Raw genomic sequence first — 17808 nt, forward strand, 5'->3', positions numbered from 1 at the left:
GACTGCCGTTGATGTTTTTAAGAGGATAATTTTGGAGGCAGAAAAAATTGATGGGGCAGCTTCACAAGGGAAGTCTTCATGCTCAGTAATGTAATTCCACTGCAAAACCTGAAAACACTGGGAATACATTCTACCTGAAGAAGCAAAACTGCCCATTATCTTTAAGGATAAACTATGCTTCTTTTTTTTATTTTTTTTTTTTTCTTCTGTTAACCTGAAAGATAAACAGTTGGTTTGGAGCCTTTCCCTTCAGATTACGTTAAACTCTGACTCCTGTGCAAATGGCTTCACTTCCATTTTCAAATTTTAAGCAATCATATTTTCAATTTCTATATTGTATTTCTTAATATTATGACCAAGAATTTTACTGGCATTAATTTTTCAGTGTAGTTTGTTGGTTAGAATAATCATCAAAATGATGCATATTGTTACACTACTATTAACTAGGCTTGGATATCAGTGTTTCTTTGTGTTAAATGTATACTTGTAAATAAAATAGCTGCAAACCTTAAATGTTCTGTTTATAATTCTTTGTTGATTACTCCGTATCAACTTTTTTTGTGAAAAAGGTTCACCTGCTGGCCTTAAGAGGAGGTGTGAGATCCGTGGAGCCCGCGGATAGTCTGACTCTTGCTTGGGAAGCTGGCTGTGAGCGATCCGAACCATTTTTGCTACCAGAACCGCAGGCTGGCCGAGTAGCTCAGCGGTGCTTTGTGCCCGGTCGTGGGAAGGAGGCACAAGCGACACCTTTGATTTGGAAGGGAAGGCTTGGGTTTTCAGCCAGACAACCTGCACTGTATTTTCCCTCCGTAACTAAGAGTTACGGAGTAAAGGGTACGTAGATCTGCCCCATGTAATGGGCCGGTAAACGCCTGCGCTACAGACTGTTCACGTGGGCTTGTAACTAGGAATGCTTTCAGGATGGAGTGGATTTATCCAGGTCACAAGGATAGACTTGCTAAGAAAACAAAAATGTCATTTTAAAATAAATTGCATCTCCCAAACAAATGGATGTGGATTGTTGATCATGCATTTCTCTGCTTCTGCACCTGGACAGCACTGGTAGAGGTGAGCGGTCTCCTGGCACCTGGCCGTTCACAATGTCGGGCTCCCAGCGCGGCGCTGGCAGCTTTTCCCCTCACCAGATGCAAGTTTTTGCCTGTTTTTTGGACTAGAGGCTTAACGAGCCTTAATCTCTTAAGTCTGGAAACAAACTATTTCAACTACATATTTAAAAAAATGTGCAGTTAACCTACTTTGTATTTAAAAATGAAACAAACCCCAAAATAACAACAACAAACGAGGCTGATTTGGGGAACAGTTAATTAAATGAAGTGTTTCTTATGTGTTTTTGTGTCCATTTGAAAACTTGATTTCTGGCTGGAGGAAAATGGAAGGGAAACTTGCAATGTTTTTGCAACCAGATTTAGCTTTTGCATTTCGGTCTGTGCTAAAAGGTACAAATTCAGCATGTCTCATCTCTTCATTTCTTGTACAGTGGTTCCCTCATACTACATAGAAGATTGCCTAAAGCCCTCAATTAACAGTGTATGTAGAAAATTTAATATTTTCTTCGGTCCCCACGAGATTAACTAGCTTCTTGGCAAAAAAGTTGCCTTTTTTCCTCCATTTAGGATATTTCCCAAAGTTTCTGAAAGCTTGTTTGTTATCTGAGTTTTGGTACCTTGTGCCAAATACAGCTTCTGTAGCGGGATGATGGTCACAGGCGATAGATCCCTGAAGTTCAGCAGAGTCGGAGCGCTCGTTCTGGGAAACCAGTGCACCTTGCATTTCGGAACTGGGCTGATGCGGGGCTGTGCAGCAGGTTTCCTTCACAAAACCTGCAGCGCTGGAACAAGGGTGGTTTGGCTGATAATGAAGTTGCTGAGGATTCACAAAATGATCTTCTGTGGAACTTGGGGCAATGTGCATCTCTTTGGTAGTACTCTTCACTGCTTAATCATGAGGTGGCAGATGACGTGTTGCATGGCCAGAGTCTTTGGCATTGCATCATGGACACGATGTCACGTGGTCTACATCAAAAGGTAGAAGTTGTGGAATACCAGAAATCTCAAAGACCACATTTACTCAATTTTTTTTTTTGTAAAATAGTGGCCGTGTGTGTACCGGCAATCAATCTAAAGCCTGAAATAGCTGCTGCATCGGTGCTTGAAGTGTGCCAGCTGCTGAGGCTTTAAAGGGGATGGATGAGGAAATGTGCAGCTTGATAGTCCTGGGATAATCGAGGCCCTGCCTTCCAGGGGTGAGGCTTTTCAGGAGGGCTTAAAGGCAAGTGCAGGTTCTCTGGGTGATTTGCAAAGGGAACTTCCCAGGCTTTGTGTACTCGGCACTGAGAGCGTGTACTGCTCTTGCATTTTCTGTAATAGCTGAAGAATTGAGTTCATCAACATCCGTCGTTTCCTTTCTCTTGCTGGCTCATCCAGTAAGAAATGTAAATTATATATTCCGCTCATCCAAGCCTTTCTCTGCTAATAAGATCTAAAGACCAGCCATGTGCAATAGTCTTGCAGTTTTAATGAAATGTGTCGTCAAGCGTGATCAGGGAGCTACTTGTGCTTTGCTCTACTGGGATTTCAGCGGCCTTCTCGGGGTGGCACCTTCCAGCAGCTGGAGTCTAATAGAGGCTGGGGCAGCCTCGTGCTGCTTTATGCTGACTGAAGAGCTGGCATGGGTTAGGTTCTTCACCGTGAGAGCCCTAAAATGGGGTGGTAGGCAATTCTGGAAGCCCTGTATTCTGTACGGAAGCAAGAAATCGGTCTCTAGCAAACTGCTGCTTGCCTGGAATGAATGATGAATGTATACAGCCTCGTCTGGCAGCTGCCCTGATCCTTCGGAGGCTTCTGGAGGATTGTGATAAATGGTGCACGGATTAAAAGGCAAGTCATGAAGGAAATAAGTTTTCTGGCCCAGGCTAGAAAAAGTTTGATATACACGGAATGGGGCCCAGCCTTATTCTTAAGGGATGATCATTGGCAAAGGTAAAAGTGCAAAGATCCTTTTCCTGTTGAGGAAATGAGCAAAACTTAACTGCCATAAGTCACGTTAAATTCCCATTGACTTGCATGGATTTAAAATGTGCTGTTCTGGAAGCGATTCCTGCCATGCTTGTGCTCCTGTCCAACTCCTTGCTTTGTTGCGTGAATACTGAGAGACCTCTCGGTGTCCTGAGCCCAAGAGGCTGAGCTGCCCATCTCCCAGCCTGCCGGGCACGGAGGTGCTGAGGAGGAGGAACGTGGTGGGGCAGATGCAGCTCAGCGAGTGGAGGATGGACTGCGGGCAGAAGGATACGTGATCCTTCTTTTTCCTGGTCTTGTTTCTGTGCGTAGCAAAGTTTATCCCTGCCTGATTAACTCCACAAGGGGGAAGGCTTGGAGGCAGTCTGCCTTGGGTCTGTGGAGTCTTCTGCCCAACGCTTCTTCCCAGCTTCTGTCAAGGCTTGGTGAATGCACGCCAGAGAAGAAGAAAAGCTGGAAAAGTGTTGTTACTTCTCCCTTGTGTCTGCAGTAGCTGTATTGTAGTATCTGGACTAGGCAGCCTTATGTCGGTCCTCAGCCAAGGGCAGAGGAGCGTTGGCTGAAATCAGACTTTGCTGAAGAAGTTCTTGCAGCATTGGCGGCAATGGTGAAGACTTCAGGTGTTCTGTTTTCTAGTTTCTTTGAACAGAGAAGTTTCTATGTCCAAACTTGCACCCTGGAAGTGATCAAGGACAACTCTTGCAGTTTCTGGCACGGTTGAGCGTAAAACATCCAGCTGGGTCTATCCCAGCCCGCAGCAGTTTCCTTTGAAGTGCAAGATGAGCAGCAGCCCGAAATGAGAAGGGTAGCCTATGTCATGGTGCGTATTTTTGTGGTTTCACCTTCTTTTAAAGAAATGTGCAATCTTACGCCTTTGTTGCTAAACGATTTGTGCTGCTGCTCCGTGCAGATATCGCAGGCCGCTGCGCCGCGCGGTCCGAGTGCGGTGCGGGCGGTGGCGACGCACCCGGGCTGGTTGGGCTGATCCTGCTCATTAGCGCTGCTGCGCTGTAGCCTCTGGAGAAAGAGAAATCAACAGGTTCTAATTAGTCCTCATGTAATCAGCACTGCTCCTCTTCGGAGCGTTTTGCTAATACTGACTAATCTTCATAACCTCATCTAATAAGGTCAAAATTCCTCCCCTTTGACAGCTGGGGAGGGGGAGTGAGAACCTTTGCACAGATGCCTTTAACTTATGGGCATGGCGAAAACGTGGCTAAACTTGATCTGGGTGACGGGTGCCCTCAGCATCCAGCTTTTTCTTAGGTGTCCTTAGGTTTCCCTACTGGAACCTTTCCTTTTTGAAATAAGTTGAAAATTGAAAGGATTTCACCCAAAACGCTAGGCTTTCTGATGTTTTCCAAAATGAAATCCAAGCCCCATCTCAGTCAGATCCTTGCTGTGTGACGAGCTGCGCTAATACTGATCCCTAGACAGAATATTACTGAAAACAAGCTTTTGTAGATTTTTTTCAATATCCATCTCTAATGCTGCTAATAAATATTTGGCTAACCCTGACCAGCAGGTCCCAACTCCAAGGTGAGGAGCTGTTTTTCCTAGCAGGAACCTGGCCGGATCTGAACCGTCGTTCTGTGACAGGGTTTGCTCAGGCACGAGGAGGTTTTTTGGAGTCTGTACCCACATGGGGCGACGCGAGGTGTTGCGTGGCATGGGACGAGTGGTGGATGGCCACCCTTGGTAGAGATATTGCAGAGACTCTATGTCTCGGTGCATCCATGATGAAGACAACGTGTTGAACCCAAAACCATCGTCTGGCGGCTGATTCCCATTTCCAGCAACAGGTGAGGTATTCTGCCAGCAAGGGTGTGGGTTGGAAGGTCCTTTCTCTGCTTGAATGGTTTGCAGAGATGTTCTGCAGTTAGCGTAACCAGCACGTGGCGTACCCAGGCGCTGGGAATGGGCTCATCACCAGCAGAAACGAGTGCTTTGGCAACTGGTGAGAGGTGGGCTAGATCTTAATCAAGCAATGTGGATTTAATATAGAAACTCTCCCTTGAGTCATAAGGATGGTTTCTCACTCTGAGGTCTGTTGCTGCTCCGAAGTGGCCCACAAGATGTGCTCGTCCTTTTCAGCAGCGAGCCAAAAAATTTTCCATGGGAAGAACCATCTTCCGTGGTCGTTCCATATCTAATGAGCTGGAAGTATTTCATGCTGAGGTATGTGAAGAAATCTGGGAGCTTTTTAAAGCAAGGTGGCGTTTTGAAAGCCCTGAGATACGGATGTGTCCTGTGCCGGGTCTTGCACTGCTTTGCAAATACTAAAAGCTCCTCCAGAAGCTGAAGCGTGGCCCTTTCAGAGGCTGTGGTGCAGCTCCTTGGCTGTTGCTCACTTAATTATTATTTGGGGGGTTGTACTGGCTGTAGTAGGTACCTCTGAGCAGAATGCTAATCCTGCTCAGCCTCTGGTAAGAAATATTCCTGTTAGCATTAGCGAGGTTACTCCCAAAGATTCACCTCCAGGAGTCGCGCCCTGCTCTCTTGTAATCTCTGTGTCAGAGAAGGAGTGAGTTTGGCATCTTCCTGCCTTACCTGGGGTCATTCAGCAGCATCCGACTGCCAGCACCACCTACCACTGCAGATTATTGCGAGGCGTATTGCTGGGCCAGACACGTGCAATGGCCAGTGTCTGCTGAACTGCATGGAAAATTCACCCCCCTAAATCCTACGTAACACCCCATGGAAAGAGGTGGTGGCATCTCATGGCTGCGTTTTGAAGACCAGCCAGCCTGGGTTTATTTATGCCAATATAACCTTGCTCGTGACCCCTTGGCACGTAATGAAAATCACTTTGGAAGAAGACAAGAGCCCATGCTCATCAGATGTCATGCCATCTCCCTCCTTCCTCCTCCAGCGCATTCCAGTCAATGCGACGTCTTCCAGCTCAGCCTACGTGTGCGTGTACACGCGCTTATTAACTTTTACGTCTTAATTGAAAGGGCGGCGTGCGTTTAAGCCTTAATAATGACATCCTTTCTTCCCAAATGGTCTTTAATCTTGAAACGAAGCAGTGAACAAAAGCAGCAGAGCGGGGTTGCCGAGCGAGGTTGCTGGCACGCGTGCGGATGGGAACGACCTGCCAAGAAATGAGTTTTTAGGGTTTGGATTCAAAGCGTGTGCCTGACGGTCCGGGGAGCGGAGTGCTGGTGGCGGGGGGGGAGTTGATGGGGGCCCCGTGGGTGATGAAGAGGAGGATTTGATGAGTAGGAGCTGGGTGCAAAGTCTCTTCCAGTGCTATTAAATAGCATAAAAGAAAAATTTCCTTTTAACATGGTGCCCTGGTACGTCTCTGCGTGCTGGGCCATGGGCCACCCCCATGCATATGCCTTTACCTCTTCTTAGCCTGACTCATTAATATAAACTGACGGGGCTGGGGCTTTCCCTTGCTATTTGTCCTGAGGATAAGCCAGTTAAAGTTTCTGGATGCTCTTATATCACAAAAGAGGGGAATATGAAGCAGCTTCTCCTTGTGCCGGCGTTTGAGATGACAGATTCTGAAGCCGTAATTGCAGCTATATGGGCAATATTACTTCATGGTCGATGGTATGGCTTAAAAATCCCTCTAATCCTGACTTATATCTGTGTCTTGGTGCTTCGGTGCTGAAAGATTGGAACATTCATAAAAACGACACTCGTGAGTAACGTCGGTGGGTTTGCGAGCACAACCTTTGCGCTTCGGGGGGGATTAGGTGCTTGGCTTTTGGAGATGCCATTTAAAGAGGTTTGAAGGTTGAATGAGAAACCATTGCTTTGACGGATGGAGCGCAACATGTTATTGGTGAGGAGTCTTCCAAGGACGCTTGCTTTTGGCTGCCACGCTGCAATAGGCGAGAAGCAGCTGAGAAAAAACAGTAAAAAGAAGCAAATGTAGCATAGAGAAACTATGCACCATGGTTAGAGCTGCTGCTGGTTCCTTATTTACTACTTGTCTGTTCTAAAAAAAATAAAGGGAAAAATGGGGGGAAAAAAGAAAAAAAAAAAAGAGAAAAAAGAAAAAAGGGGGGGAAGAAAAAAGGGGGGGAAGAAAAAAGGGGGGGAAGGGAGGGAAAAAAGCGGGGGGGAAGGAAAAAATAGGGGGGAGGGGGGAAAGTCCTTCAAAAAGGAGCAGTAAATGTGCACCGCTAATCGACCAAAGGCCTGCCAAGCAAATCTTTTGTCAGATCGTCTGCCCAAAATCAAAACCTCGGACTCAGCAGGCCCCGTTACCGGCGGTTCTGCCTACGAAGCAGGAAAGCGTAAAGCCCCCGGTTCCCGCCGCTTTGTTAAAAAGCCCTCGCGACACCAGCCCCATCTCCCCCCGCCCCGGCTGCTATATAGCGGGGTGTCCAACGTTTCTGTCCCTCGCGGTTTTGGTTTGGCTCCCGCTTTTCTTCTTGGATAGCAGCCAGCAGAAAATGTCTCAATATTCAGGAAAAGTAAGTAACAACCCAACCGGTTCCCTTTCAGCCTGGGGCCGGAGAGCCTGAGCATCCTCAGGGTTGAAGGAGTAGGTTAGGATAATATCCCAGAGGATGCGATGTGAGTGATGATATCGGGAGTAAATTTGATAGTGGGGATGGGGAGGGTGCGGCAGAAGGAGCTGTGTTTCGGGCGCGGAGTTTCCTGTTTAAACATTCCTGCTGGAAATATGTGTGAGCGAGCACGAGGCGGCGAGAAGTGTCGTAAATGCGGGATGCGCTGCGTTCCCAGAAAAACAAATACGGTTCTTAGGAAAAAATGCCAGTGATGCCGTGCTCCTCTTGCTGGAAAGCAGCTTGAAAAAAAACCCCAACCACCCTAAAATGATGCATCTGCAAGTGGTTCCCATTTGCTCGAAATGGGGGTCCAGCCGTGCCTCTGCTCCTCACCGCGGGCCCGCTCTCCTCCCTCCCCCCAGATCACTTTCTACGAAGGCAAATGCTTCACGGGCAGAAAGCTGGAGGTCTGCGGCAGCTGCGGCAGCTTCCAGGACCGAGGTTTCCTCAACCGGGTCAACTCCATCTGCGTCCAGAGCGGGGCTTGGGTCTGCTTCGATCACCCCGACTTCCGAGGGCAGCAGTACGTCCTGGAGCACGGCGAGTACCCCGATTTCTATCGCTGGAACGGCCGCAGCGACCACCTGGGCTCCTGCCGGCCCATCGGGATGGTGAGTGGCTGCCGCTGGCATTTCGCTCTCCCGGCCGGAGCATCAGTGGGACGGAGTTGCCATTGGGCTTTATTTTTAGGAGCCCCATGAATAAGTGTAATAAAAATCTGCGCTTTTTAGAAATAATACATCCTGTTGAGAAGGCAATGGTCATAGGGAAGGTTTGTCACCCCTTGGAGCGGTCTGCGCAAGCCACAAAACCGAGTCGTGGTTTCCCGCTCCTTCCTCCTGCAGCATGGAGCGCAGCGGGATGGGATGGGATTTTCCCATGTTTTTTCAGATGAGGTGGCAAGGTCCTGCCAGCATCATGTGCTTTTCTTTTTTAATGTGAGTCGCCACGGAATACTCACGGGGGAATTCAGAAGGAGGGTCGCTGCCCAAGGCAAGTTTGAGCCACAGCAGCCTGGTCTCCCCATGTGCCCGCAGGGGGAGCGGGCAGCCCCAGGACTTTCCGATCCGGACCCATGGGGCAGCTGGGCTGCTCCTAGCAAATTTTAGCTGAATTCTTTGCTGTTGCAAAAAACCCCCACTAATCCTAAACTAAACCCATTTTTTTCCCCATACTAGGTAGCCCTCCCCTTATGAAGCTTTTAAAAGCACCGCCCTGAGGAAGGTTTAATCGGGAAGATTAAAAAGTAGCAAAGAAAAATGAATCTGGGTTAGGTCTTTCCATTCGACTCTCCTGTCACTCCTGACCTGCGGGGCAATGCTGAATCCACTTGGAGCTGGTGGGGTTCCTCGCTGGCCCCAAAGCTGCTTTTCAGCACAGCAACGGGTTTGTTTCAGGTCCATAACGTCCTTCCCAAAGCACCTCCATGGTCCGTACACGGAGGGATGCTCTGCCTTGGGCCCTGGAGCCCGGCCGGCACAGGACGTGCTCCTCCCTGGCTCATGATTTTCCCTCTGAGATGCCAGCAAGTGCTTCGAGGCATTTCTGCAGTGCAGATTCCCGGAGGAATGTTTGCTCAGGCACGGTATCCGCTCGGCTGCTGCTGGCGGCCGCCTGCTGTGGGGTTTGGCATCGCAGCCCAGCTTCTTGTGCATTGACGTTGTTTATTTGAAAAATGCATTTAGGAATTCTTTGAATTTAGCTTAAAAATATCCTTTCAGCTCACTCTGTCCCACATACCTATGTCGCAGGCTGCAGAAATGTCCCCAGAGGAATTGATGTCGTGTCACCCTCAAGGGCTCACGCAGCAACGATGATGCTGGGAAAGCTTCCTTTTCCCTTTTTTTGTTTTCCTTAAAGAAAGGCACGACATCTCGAGTCAGGAGCAGCAGCTACACGTGGAACTGGAGGCAATATAAATTAGTTTAGGGGAACAGGCTAACATCTTTGTACACTCTGGATACATATCTTTTTTTGCTGCGTGAGAGAGCAGGCGCTGTAGCTGATGACTTGGGACGGAGGGTTTGTGGGCCCGTGGGGGGATCTGCAGATGGGTGAGGGCTACGTGTGCCTGAGCACAACGCATCCACAAACGACGTGTTTGCACGTGGACGGCAGCTGTAGGAAGGTGCAGAGACGAGGGGTTTCTGGCTGCTCTTCTGGTTGGCGCGGTGTGCTGGGAAGTGGCACCAGTTTGTGCGTGCTGGCACTGGTGGTGTTGGACTCCTTTTCACATTCCCCTTCAGAATCACCCTTCCTTCTTTTTCTTTGTCTTATAAAAGCCAGGGAAATAATTTGTTGCTTTTTTTTCTTTTTTTTTTTTTTTTGCTTGACTCAAATCCCTTTGTCCCCAGCACGGCGAGCATTACAGGATCGAAATATTTGAGGGGAGCCATTTTAGCGGTCCCAGCCTGGAGCTGACGGAAGATTGCTCCTTCCTGCAGGGACAAGGCTGGGACAAGACCTGCATCAATGCCCTCAAAGTGTACGGCGACGGCGCGTAAGTAACCGCGCGTGCCCCGGCACGCAGCCGCTGCGGCGCTCCCCTCCCCGCACCCTTTGTACCCGGCACCGCAGGGGAGCGAGGGGGCTGCAGAGACTCCCCCCATCGTGGAAAAGCCTGTCGATGCTGGGGGCACTTGGAGAAAGCCTAAAAATGTGAGTTAACCCTATGGTTTAAGGGTGAATTTTCATGCCTGCCTATTGAGAGCTGCTTCCAAGGGGCGTGATTTTTGGAGGGTGGCAGCTCAGCACAAGCTAAAAGACCTCCGAGACACCTTTTTAAGGTGTATGAAACAAGAAGCCTCGAAACAGCTTTTTTTTTTCTTTCTTTCTTTCTTTTTTTTAAACACTTCTGTGCATGTTTCCAAACACCTCTTTAAAACCTGCGCAGAGGCTTTTGGGGAGGGCGGATGGATGGCTCCGGGTGATGCAGGTCAGGGCTTTTGCTTTGCATGTGGCTTCACCAAGGCTCGCTGCGACACCAGAAACCTCTTCCTTGGACAGCAAAAATGAGGCAGCGGCGTCTCATCTTAAAATTAAATCTTACTTCTGAAAGACGGGGGCAACTGTGGTGGTGATGAACAGCCACGCAATGGGGGTTTTTGGTCACCCTCGGTGCCTTGTGAACACACTTTGCAGATGCGTTACTGGTGCTCAGCCCCATCCTCCTGCCCTGCAGATGCTCCTGAAAGCCTTGGCGGGACGGCAGCTTTGCCTTTTTCTTGCTGTTGCGTGGCGATTTGCATTTTCTTAACAGTATCGGTCCTTTTTATGCTTTTTCTCTCTTGTTGTGAGATGGGTTGTTACCTGGCCGCCTCCCTTTCCTCTGTCCAACAACTGCATTTTCACTGCAAGTGTGCTGGGAGTGGGGAATGCCATAAAATCCTCCCAAAGTCAGGCAGAGGGTGGCTGGAGCGAGGCACAGGGCAGAGGGGAGCCCCTGCAGAGGAGGGAGCGCAGAAACGCTCCTCTCCGCCTGTCCTGGACTGGATACTGCGCATCTCACCTGCACCCAGCGTGGGATGTTGGACCCTTTCTGTCCAACAGCAATTTTTTTCCCAGAATAGGAAAAAGGTTGCTGCCATCCAAGCTTGTGACATCCTGACAGCGAGTGTCCTGCAGGACCCTTTCTGATTCACCTGAGACCTCTCCTCTTCCAAAAATCAGGCTAGTGATCAGGCAGTGGTGGTTCATTGAAACTAAGGAGCAGGGCTACCCGCTCCCAATGGGAAGAAATGGCTGGAGCCCACCGGGGACTCCGTCAGCGCTGAGCATTTGAAGGAAAAGGCGTTGAGTACCAACACTATAAAGCCAAGAACGAGCCTGGGAGTGCTCTGGCAAGAGCTTTAGGGCCAATTATTTACCACACGTGTCCCCGTAGCAGAGCCTTGAGCTTGACAAATTGGGAAGCTGCCCAGAAACTTTCAAGCACTTAAATTTTTCAGATTGATTTTTTTTTTCCCCCCTCCCCTGCAAAATATATAAGGGGCACAAAGCTTGCTTTCCCTCGTATGGGAGCCTAGACTGTTTATGTTAACATTACATGACTTCTCAAAGGCTTCGAGTAGCGATAAAAAAATAGAAAAAAATTAAATACTGAGAGGAGCGTGGTGAGGAAACTTGCTGGGTTTTGGAGCATGACATTCAGACCGCGCCAAGATGGTTATTGCAAGCGCATGGCAGGGCCTGTAAAGGCCATTAAAAGGCAGGACAGTGCAGAGGGACCTGCTGGCCCCAGGCTGCGAGGAGGAGGGAGGGAGGGAAGAAGGAGATACCACAGAAGTGAGGTGAAACCAGGGAGGAGAAAGGGACCCTATGGCACTGCTTTTCTCCTTTGGATGGACCATATAAGCCCAGGTGACCCCAGAGATGCTGCAGGTGTAGCTGGTGCTGGGCTCAGCCTGGCAAAGCCTCCCAGGACCCATCCTTGACCGTTTGGGGAGCGTAGGAGATGGGGTCACTGGAGACGAGGGGACTTTCAGCCACAGACTGTCTCCAGCACATCCCCAGCCTAAAAGCGGGTCTGTTTTACCCTGTGTATCCTGAAAGCAGGTGTAAAGCGGGGTCCTCCTGAGCTCCCTGCCCGCCGAAGTCTCGCTCTGCGATTTTCCCCCTTAATTCCTGCAACGTGGCATCTGTTGGATACAGAAATATTTGCTTCCCCTTCAAAATCCGTGGATGGTGTCACGTGCTGTTAAAGAGCTGTTGCCTGCACTTGTGGGGGTGGCCATGCCTGCGGGAAGGGATGATGGATCAGCTGGAAACACGGGAATGGAGAGAAACATCTGCCTTTGGCATGGTGCGTGGTGGGACTGAGGGTGTCCGGCACCTTCCCTGCTGCCCTTTTTGGGCTGGCGACTGCTACCCCACACAGCCAGAAAGGGTGATGATAAAGCTGTTAAAACCATGCTGGAAATGAGATTGCTATTTTGGAGCAGTTTTGAGATGTTACCGCCTCCTCGGAAGCTGTTGCGGTTCGCGTGGCGAGCGGCTTTGTCCGTCCCACGGGCAGAGCCAGCTCCGGTATGGCATATGGTATCACCTGGTTTTAGACGAAGACATGCGCTTCTTGTCCTCCTTTGTGCCTCAGCCACTCCACAGAGGATTCCTTAGAAATACCAACTTTAAAAAGCTGAATTTGTTTCACAGTCCGGGAGAGAATACCCCAAAAAGGGCTTTTCTAAGCTACAGTGACGTAACTTGAAGGAACCAGACCAACCATTTATTCTGCTGAAGCATTTGGTAGATGTTCTGCTGTCAGGCTGTGAAATATCAACCAGAAGAGGTACCTAAACATTGACACTCAATAAGAATTACCTATTTCTCGGCAGAGGCGATAGCTGCTCATGGTACTGCTCGAGTCCTACGTGGAGAATGAGCCCTCCTGAAAGCATCCCGCTTGGTTCAGGCTGAAGCTGCAGCACTCCCTGCTAGTTTTTTCAGCGCGAGCAGCCAGCGTTGGCTTACAGGGCTTGCGCTGGTTCCATGTGAGTTTTATTCCCGTGTCCTCTGGGTTTATGTGCTAATGAAACACAGCACGGAGATGTTTGAGGGCTGTGTGCTATGTGCCTGGATCAGCTCTCCCATGCTGGGCTTGAGGACAGGATCATCTTTTTTTTTTTTTTCTGGGCTCCTGACTGACTTGATTTCCCCTCTCGCTGATGGACTCAGAGAACGTAAATTTTAGGCAATAAAGGAACAGCTAAGTAAGCTGTACAAGTCTTCACTCATCACCTTGCACTGCCAATACACTTCACTTCCATCTTTCTACTATTCCTTTTATTCCTCTTTTTTGCAGCATTTCCCTAAGCAGAGGGACAAGACGGAGGGTTCTTATCACCACACCAGGTCACGCAGTCTGCTTCCATCTACCCCAAGGCCTGTCCCATTCCCTCCGTGTGACAGTGCAGACACATCAACCGTGTGTCTGGAGAGAAACGCAGAGGTCTTGGGAAAGACAGTGACTCTGAGGGGCTGCTCTACCCCCTGCGCTCTTCCCCAGGGTCCAGCAGTTGTTGAAAGACACCCTAGAGCAGAGCAGAGCTGGAAGAACCACTGTGTCCTGGTGGGCCAGCAATGCCCTGTGAACATCCCTGTCCTACCATCACGCAGTGCTTTCAGTAACGTTAGGTATTCTCAGAAGGAGGGAGTGATTGGTAGGTGCAGAAAATAAGATGGAGAGCTCTTTTCAGGAGTGCTTAAGGGAGGGATGGTGAACTGATGGAGAAAGAGGCCCAAAAAATATGGAGAGGTGCATATAAGCTAAAGGGATGGGGTAGGAAAGGAAGAAAGCCATGTGAGCATTAGGAACAAGGCTGGGGTGTATCTAGAGGAGGATAATTTTATAAATAGTTCTTAATTAAGCTGAAGAGCTGAGCATGCTCTCCGACAGCTCACATCAGGATATGTGATGGGAAGTGGCTTTGGGGCAACCTGCCACTATATCCACATGAGCAGCGAGCAGCCTCCTCCATCCGCTACAAAGTGAGCTTCAAAGGAAAAGGCTGAGGATGACTTTGTAATTCTGGTTCGGATATAAATTGGCTGCAAAAAGTGCCAAAGAATGAACTTGTTTGCTTGCAGGAAACGCTCAGGATCCAAATGCCTTGGCTGAGCCCATCGCAGCGATGCTGCGGAAAAGGGCCGTGCAAGCGCGGGCAGCAGGGTGGAGAGGGGCACCAGGCAGGCGTGTGCTCAACGTGCCGGTCATACCAGTGCACAGGCAGATGGGAGAAGGAACCCACCACAGTCCCACCTGCTGTCCTCTCAGAAACACAAAATAAATCCAAATATGTCAAGGAATCTGTAAGTTGGCTCGACTAAATACCCTAACCTTTTGCCTTTTTTTTTTTTTAATAATGCCTATGGGTGGCTGGTTTTATAAACAACTTTTTTCCTAGGACTCCAACTTTTTGCTCTGGGTCAGACTGATCTGAGTTCACCAGGTGTTGTCTGACCCTGGCGGCCCAGCAGTCTTTCACCCATCCAGTACTTAAAGGAGTTTCTCCCTGGAAATCCCACATACAGTAGGACCCAACCCAGATGTCACAGCTGAATTCCTGGCAAGAGACAGACCACAGAAACCGAATTATTTGTAAGATTGCATTTGTGCTCTGTTGTCATTGCTGAGCGAATAGATGGGATAAGCAGCAGAGATCCTTATAAAATCCTTAAAAAAGTTGAGAAGAGCAAGGCAGAGATGAGCAGTTCAGCAATGATGGGGTGGAAACCTGTAAAACTATTAGAGCAATGGCAAAACTTGGTTAAAAAGCATGGGAGATTTAAATAGAGGGAAGAGGTGACACTTGTGGCCACATTAATATCATGGCATGGTGTGTACTAAAGGGATGAAGGCAGAGAAGAGCCGCAAAATTTGTCCCTCTTGACCATCAGAATTGTTCCTGACTTGAAGACCTTCAAATGGAGAAAGACATTCTAAAGAAACATAGCCAAGCTAAGTGAAGAAGTCAGGCATGCCAAAGTCACCGAGGTTGTTGAGTGTTGTATCTATTTGACTGTATTCCAAAGGAAAGTTGTAGTTAACACTGGACGTAGAGATAAAGTGAAGATAATCAAGCCAAGTCCTGCTCTCTGTTGGAAAAGAGAGGCCATTTAGAATTACTAGCAAAGAGAGAAATTATTAAATATGGTTCCCATCATAGCTAAGGAGTCAGTTCAAAGAGGTAAAACATATTTCAAGCGTTGCACATTTCTCCTTAGGGTCCAAAATGGGTTTATCCAGGGGCTGAGGGGACTCATGTCCTTCTTTAGCGCTATCAAATGCTATTGAATTGTTTCTGTTGCACATGGTGAAGCTCAGAGAGATCCGTTCTTACAGCAACGTGAAGCAGGGAGCCCCTGGTCCCAGGCTTCATTGCTGGTGTAACCTAAAACAACTTCTTCTAAAGGCAAGGTCCAGTCTGGCTGTGGATAATTACCAGGCTACGCTGGAAACGGGGAGAAGCACCAGCAATTAACTCCACTGGGGGCATTTCTGTGCGCAGGATGGGACCAGGACTGCAGAGGGACCATCGGGCCCCAGTAGTTCGCAGTACTGCTGTGCCTAAATGCAGCCACTCAATGTGGGCAGGAGGCCACCTCGCATGACCATGTTGTTGGGACCCAAGTAACCCTCCCTTTCTGCTCAGGTGGGTGCTGTACGAGGAGCCCAACTACCGAGGCCGTATGTACGTGGTGGAGCGGGGCGAGTTCAGCAGCTGCAACGCGTGGCAGGCGCGCAGCGCGAGCGTCCAGTCCATCAGAAGAGTCATCAACTACTTCTAGCTGAGCTTTCATCCCACCAGCAATGGCCTGCTGAGACTGGGCATCACCCTCCTTCCCACTCACTGATCCATGGAATAAATTGTTAAACACCAGCTTTTGGCTCTAAGTACTTTTTTCCCATCACTTGCATGAGTTCAAGAGGGAATGGACTTGCAACCTTTCTAAGCTTGATTTACGTGCTATGAATTTGCTTTTTTATTCTGCAATGATTTATAAGGAGGACCTGAGGGTCATGGGCCAGGACTGGAGGTGAGAAGCAGATCTGGGAACACGCTCCCCAGTGCGGTTGTGGTCTGACATGTGTTCACTCTGCCCCGTCCAGGGCCACCACGTGACGGACCCAGGTGACTCCTGATGCCTGGAGGGGGTCACGTTGCTGCACGCATGCATTGTGAGCACAGGCGCACAGCCGTCGGAGGGTCTGCTCGTGCCATGTCAGGACACATGTGAGGATCATGCCAGGATCTGACCAACTCGCGGGGTCTATCTGAGCACGACATGCTGGTCTTGACGTGAAGGTGACAGAAATCATTCGTCCTGAGTTACTTTGACCTTAGATCAGCACACATTAAAAAATATATTAAAAAAAAATCCCTGAAGGCACAAAACCTGAGCAATCTTCTCTTTGCTCCCTGATTCATAAGTCCTTCAGCTGACAATGACATTTTGAGGGGGCGGCAGTAAAGAAAAACAGCCACAGCACTGTCACTTTCTGCACAACCCTCTTCCCATCCTTCTGCTCCTTCGGTGCTCCCAGTCCATCCCAGTTGTCTCGGTGCCTCCAAACCCCATTTGATGCTTGGCAGCTGGGATGGGAACAGCTCTGCCCATTCAGCTGTGGACCATCCACTACAGCCTGGGCGCTTCCCCTTGCATTCATGCGCCCAAAAGTCAGGCAGCCTCCTTCCTGTAAAATCATAAGCTGTGTTCTGTATTAGCTAAGAGAGTTTCTAGCTATTTCAGAAAGGGGTAATTTTATTCTTTTCACTCCATTATTCTATTAGCTGTTAAGGCTTGGCTGTCTGATGGATCCTGACAGGCACGGGCATGGTGCCGGCAGAGCTGCAAAGCTCTGTGTTAATCCAGTGGGAAGGCTGCTGATCTAACCGCTGTCCCCAGCCCTTCGAAGGGATGTGAGCGAGGCTGACAGGTCCCCAGCGCACTGGAGCACAAGACGCCTGTGCCTTCAGGGCTGCTCGGCTTTGCAGGGCTGCAATGGGACCCTGCCCTTTACAGAGCAATCGGGAGGAGCAGGGGTCCACGCTCTGTGCCAGGGCTGTGGGCTGGTTGGTCCTGTACTGCATCCCAGTCTGACACCAGATCGGCTGCCATTCAGAGGGATCTGGCCAGGCTGGATCGATGGGCCGGGGCCAACTGTATGAGGGTCAACAAGGCTCAGTGCCGGGTCCTGCACTTGGGTCACAACAACCCCATGCAACGCTACAGGCTTGGGGAAGAGTGGCTGGAGAGCTGCCTGGCTGAAAAGGACCTGGGGGTGTTGGTCGACAGCTGCCTGAACATGAGCCAGCAGTGTGCTCAGGTGGCCAAGAGGGCCAGCGGCATCCTGGCTTGTATCAGGAATAGTGTGGCCAGCAGGAGCAGGGAGGTGACAGTGCCCCTGTACTCGGCACTGGTGAGGCCGCACCTCGAGTGCTGTGTTCAGTGTTGGGCCCCTCACTCCAAGAAGGACATCGAGGTGCTGGAGCGTGGCCAGAGAAGGGCAACGAAGCTGGTGAAGGGTCTAGAGCACAAGTCTGATGGGGAGCGGCTGGGGGAGCTGGGGTTGTTTAGTCTGGAGAAGAGGAGGCTGAGGGGAGACCTTATTGCTCTCTACAACTGCCTGAAAGGAGGCTGTAGCCAGGTGGGGGTCGGTCTCTTCTCCCCAGTAACAAGTGATAGGACGAGAGGAAACGGCCTCAAGCTGCGCCAGGGCAGGTTTAGGTTGGATATTAGGA

The 17808-nt window shown here is 49.6% G+C and overlaps 2 protein-coding genes across 3 annotated transcripts in view; both read left to right on the forward strand.

The window, feature by feature from the left end:
• The window catches only part of RHEB (Ras homolog, mTORC1 binding), a 42225-nt gene extending 41451 nt beyond the window's left edge, over positions 1-774 (forward strand). For both annotated transcript variants that reach the window (XM_082318383.1, XM_082318384.1), the window contains one exon: positions 2-774. In XM_082318383.1, the coding sequence (XP_082174509.1) occupies positions 2-94 (93 nt within the window). In that variant the 3' untranslated portion in view covers positions 95-774. The remainder of the gene's footprint in view (position 1) is intronic.
• A 6673-nt stretch (positions 775-7447) lies between these two features.
• Positions 7448-15945, forward strand: CRYGN (crystallin gamma N; the record flags this gene model as incomplete). Its single annotated transcript, XM_082321978.1, has 4 exons — positions 7448-7468; positions 7930-8178; positions 9922-10067; positions 15718-15945. The coding sequence occupies 4 exons, from the start codon at positions 7448-7450 to the stop codon at positions 15851-15853; spliced, it is 552 nt and encodes a 183-aa protein (XP_082178104.1). The 3' UTR covers positions 15854-15945.
• Positions 15946-17808: the final 1863 nt, after the last annotated feature.

The sequence above is a fragment of the Platalea leucorodia genome, assembly GCF_965183815.1.
Source record: "Platalea leucorodia genome assembly, chromosome: 1".
Lineage (NCBI taxonomy): Eukaryota > Metazoa > Chordata > Aves > Pelecaniformes > Threskiornithidae > Platalea > Platalea leucorodia.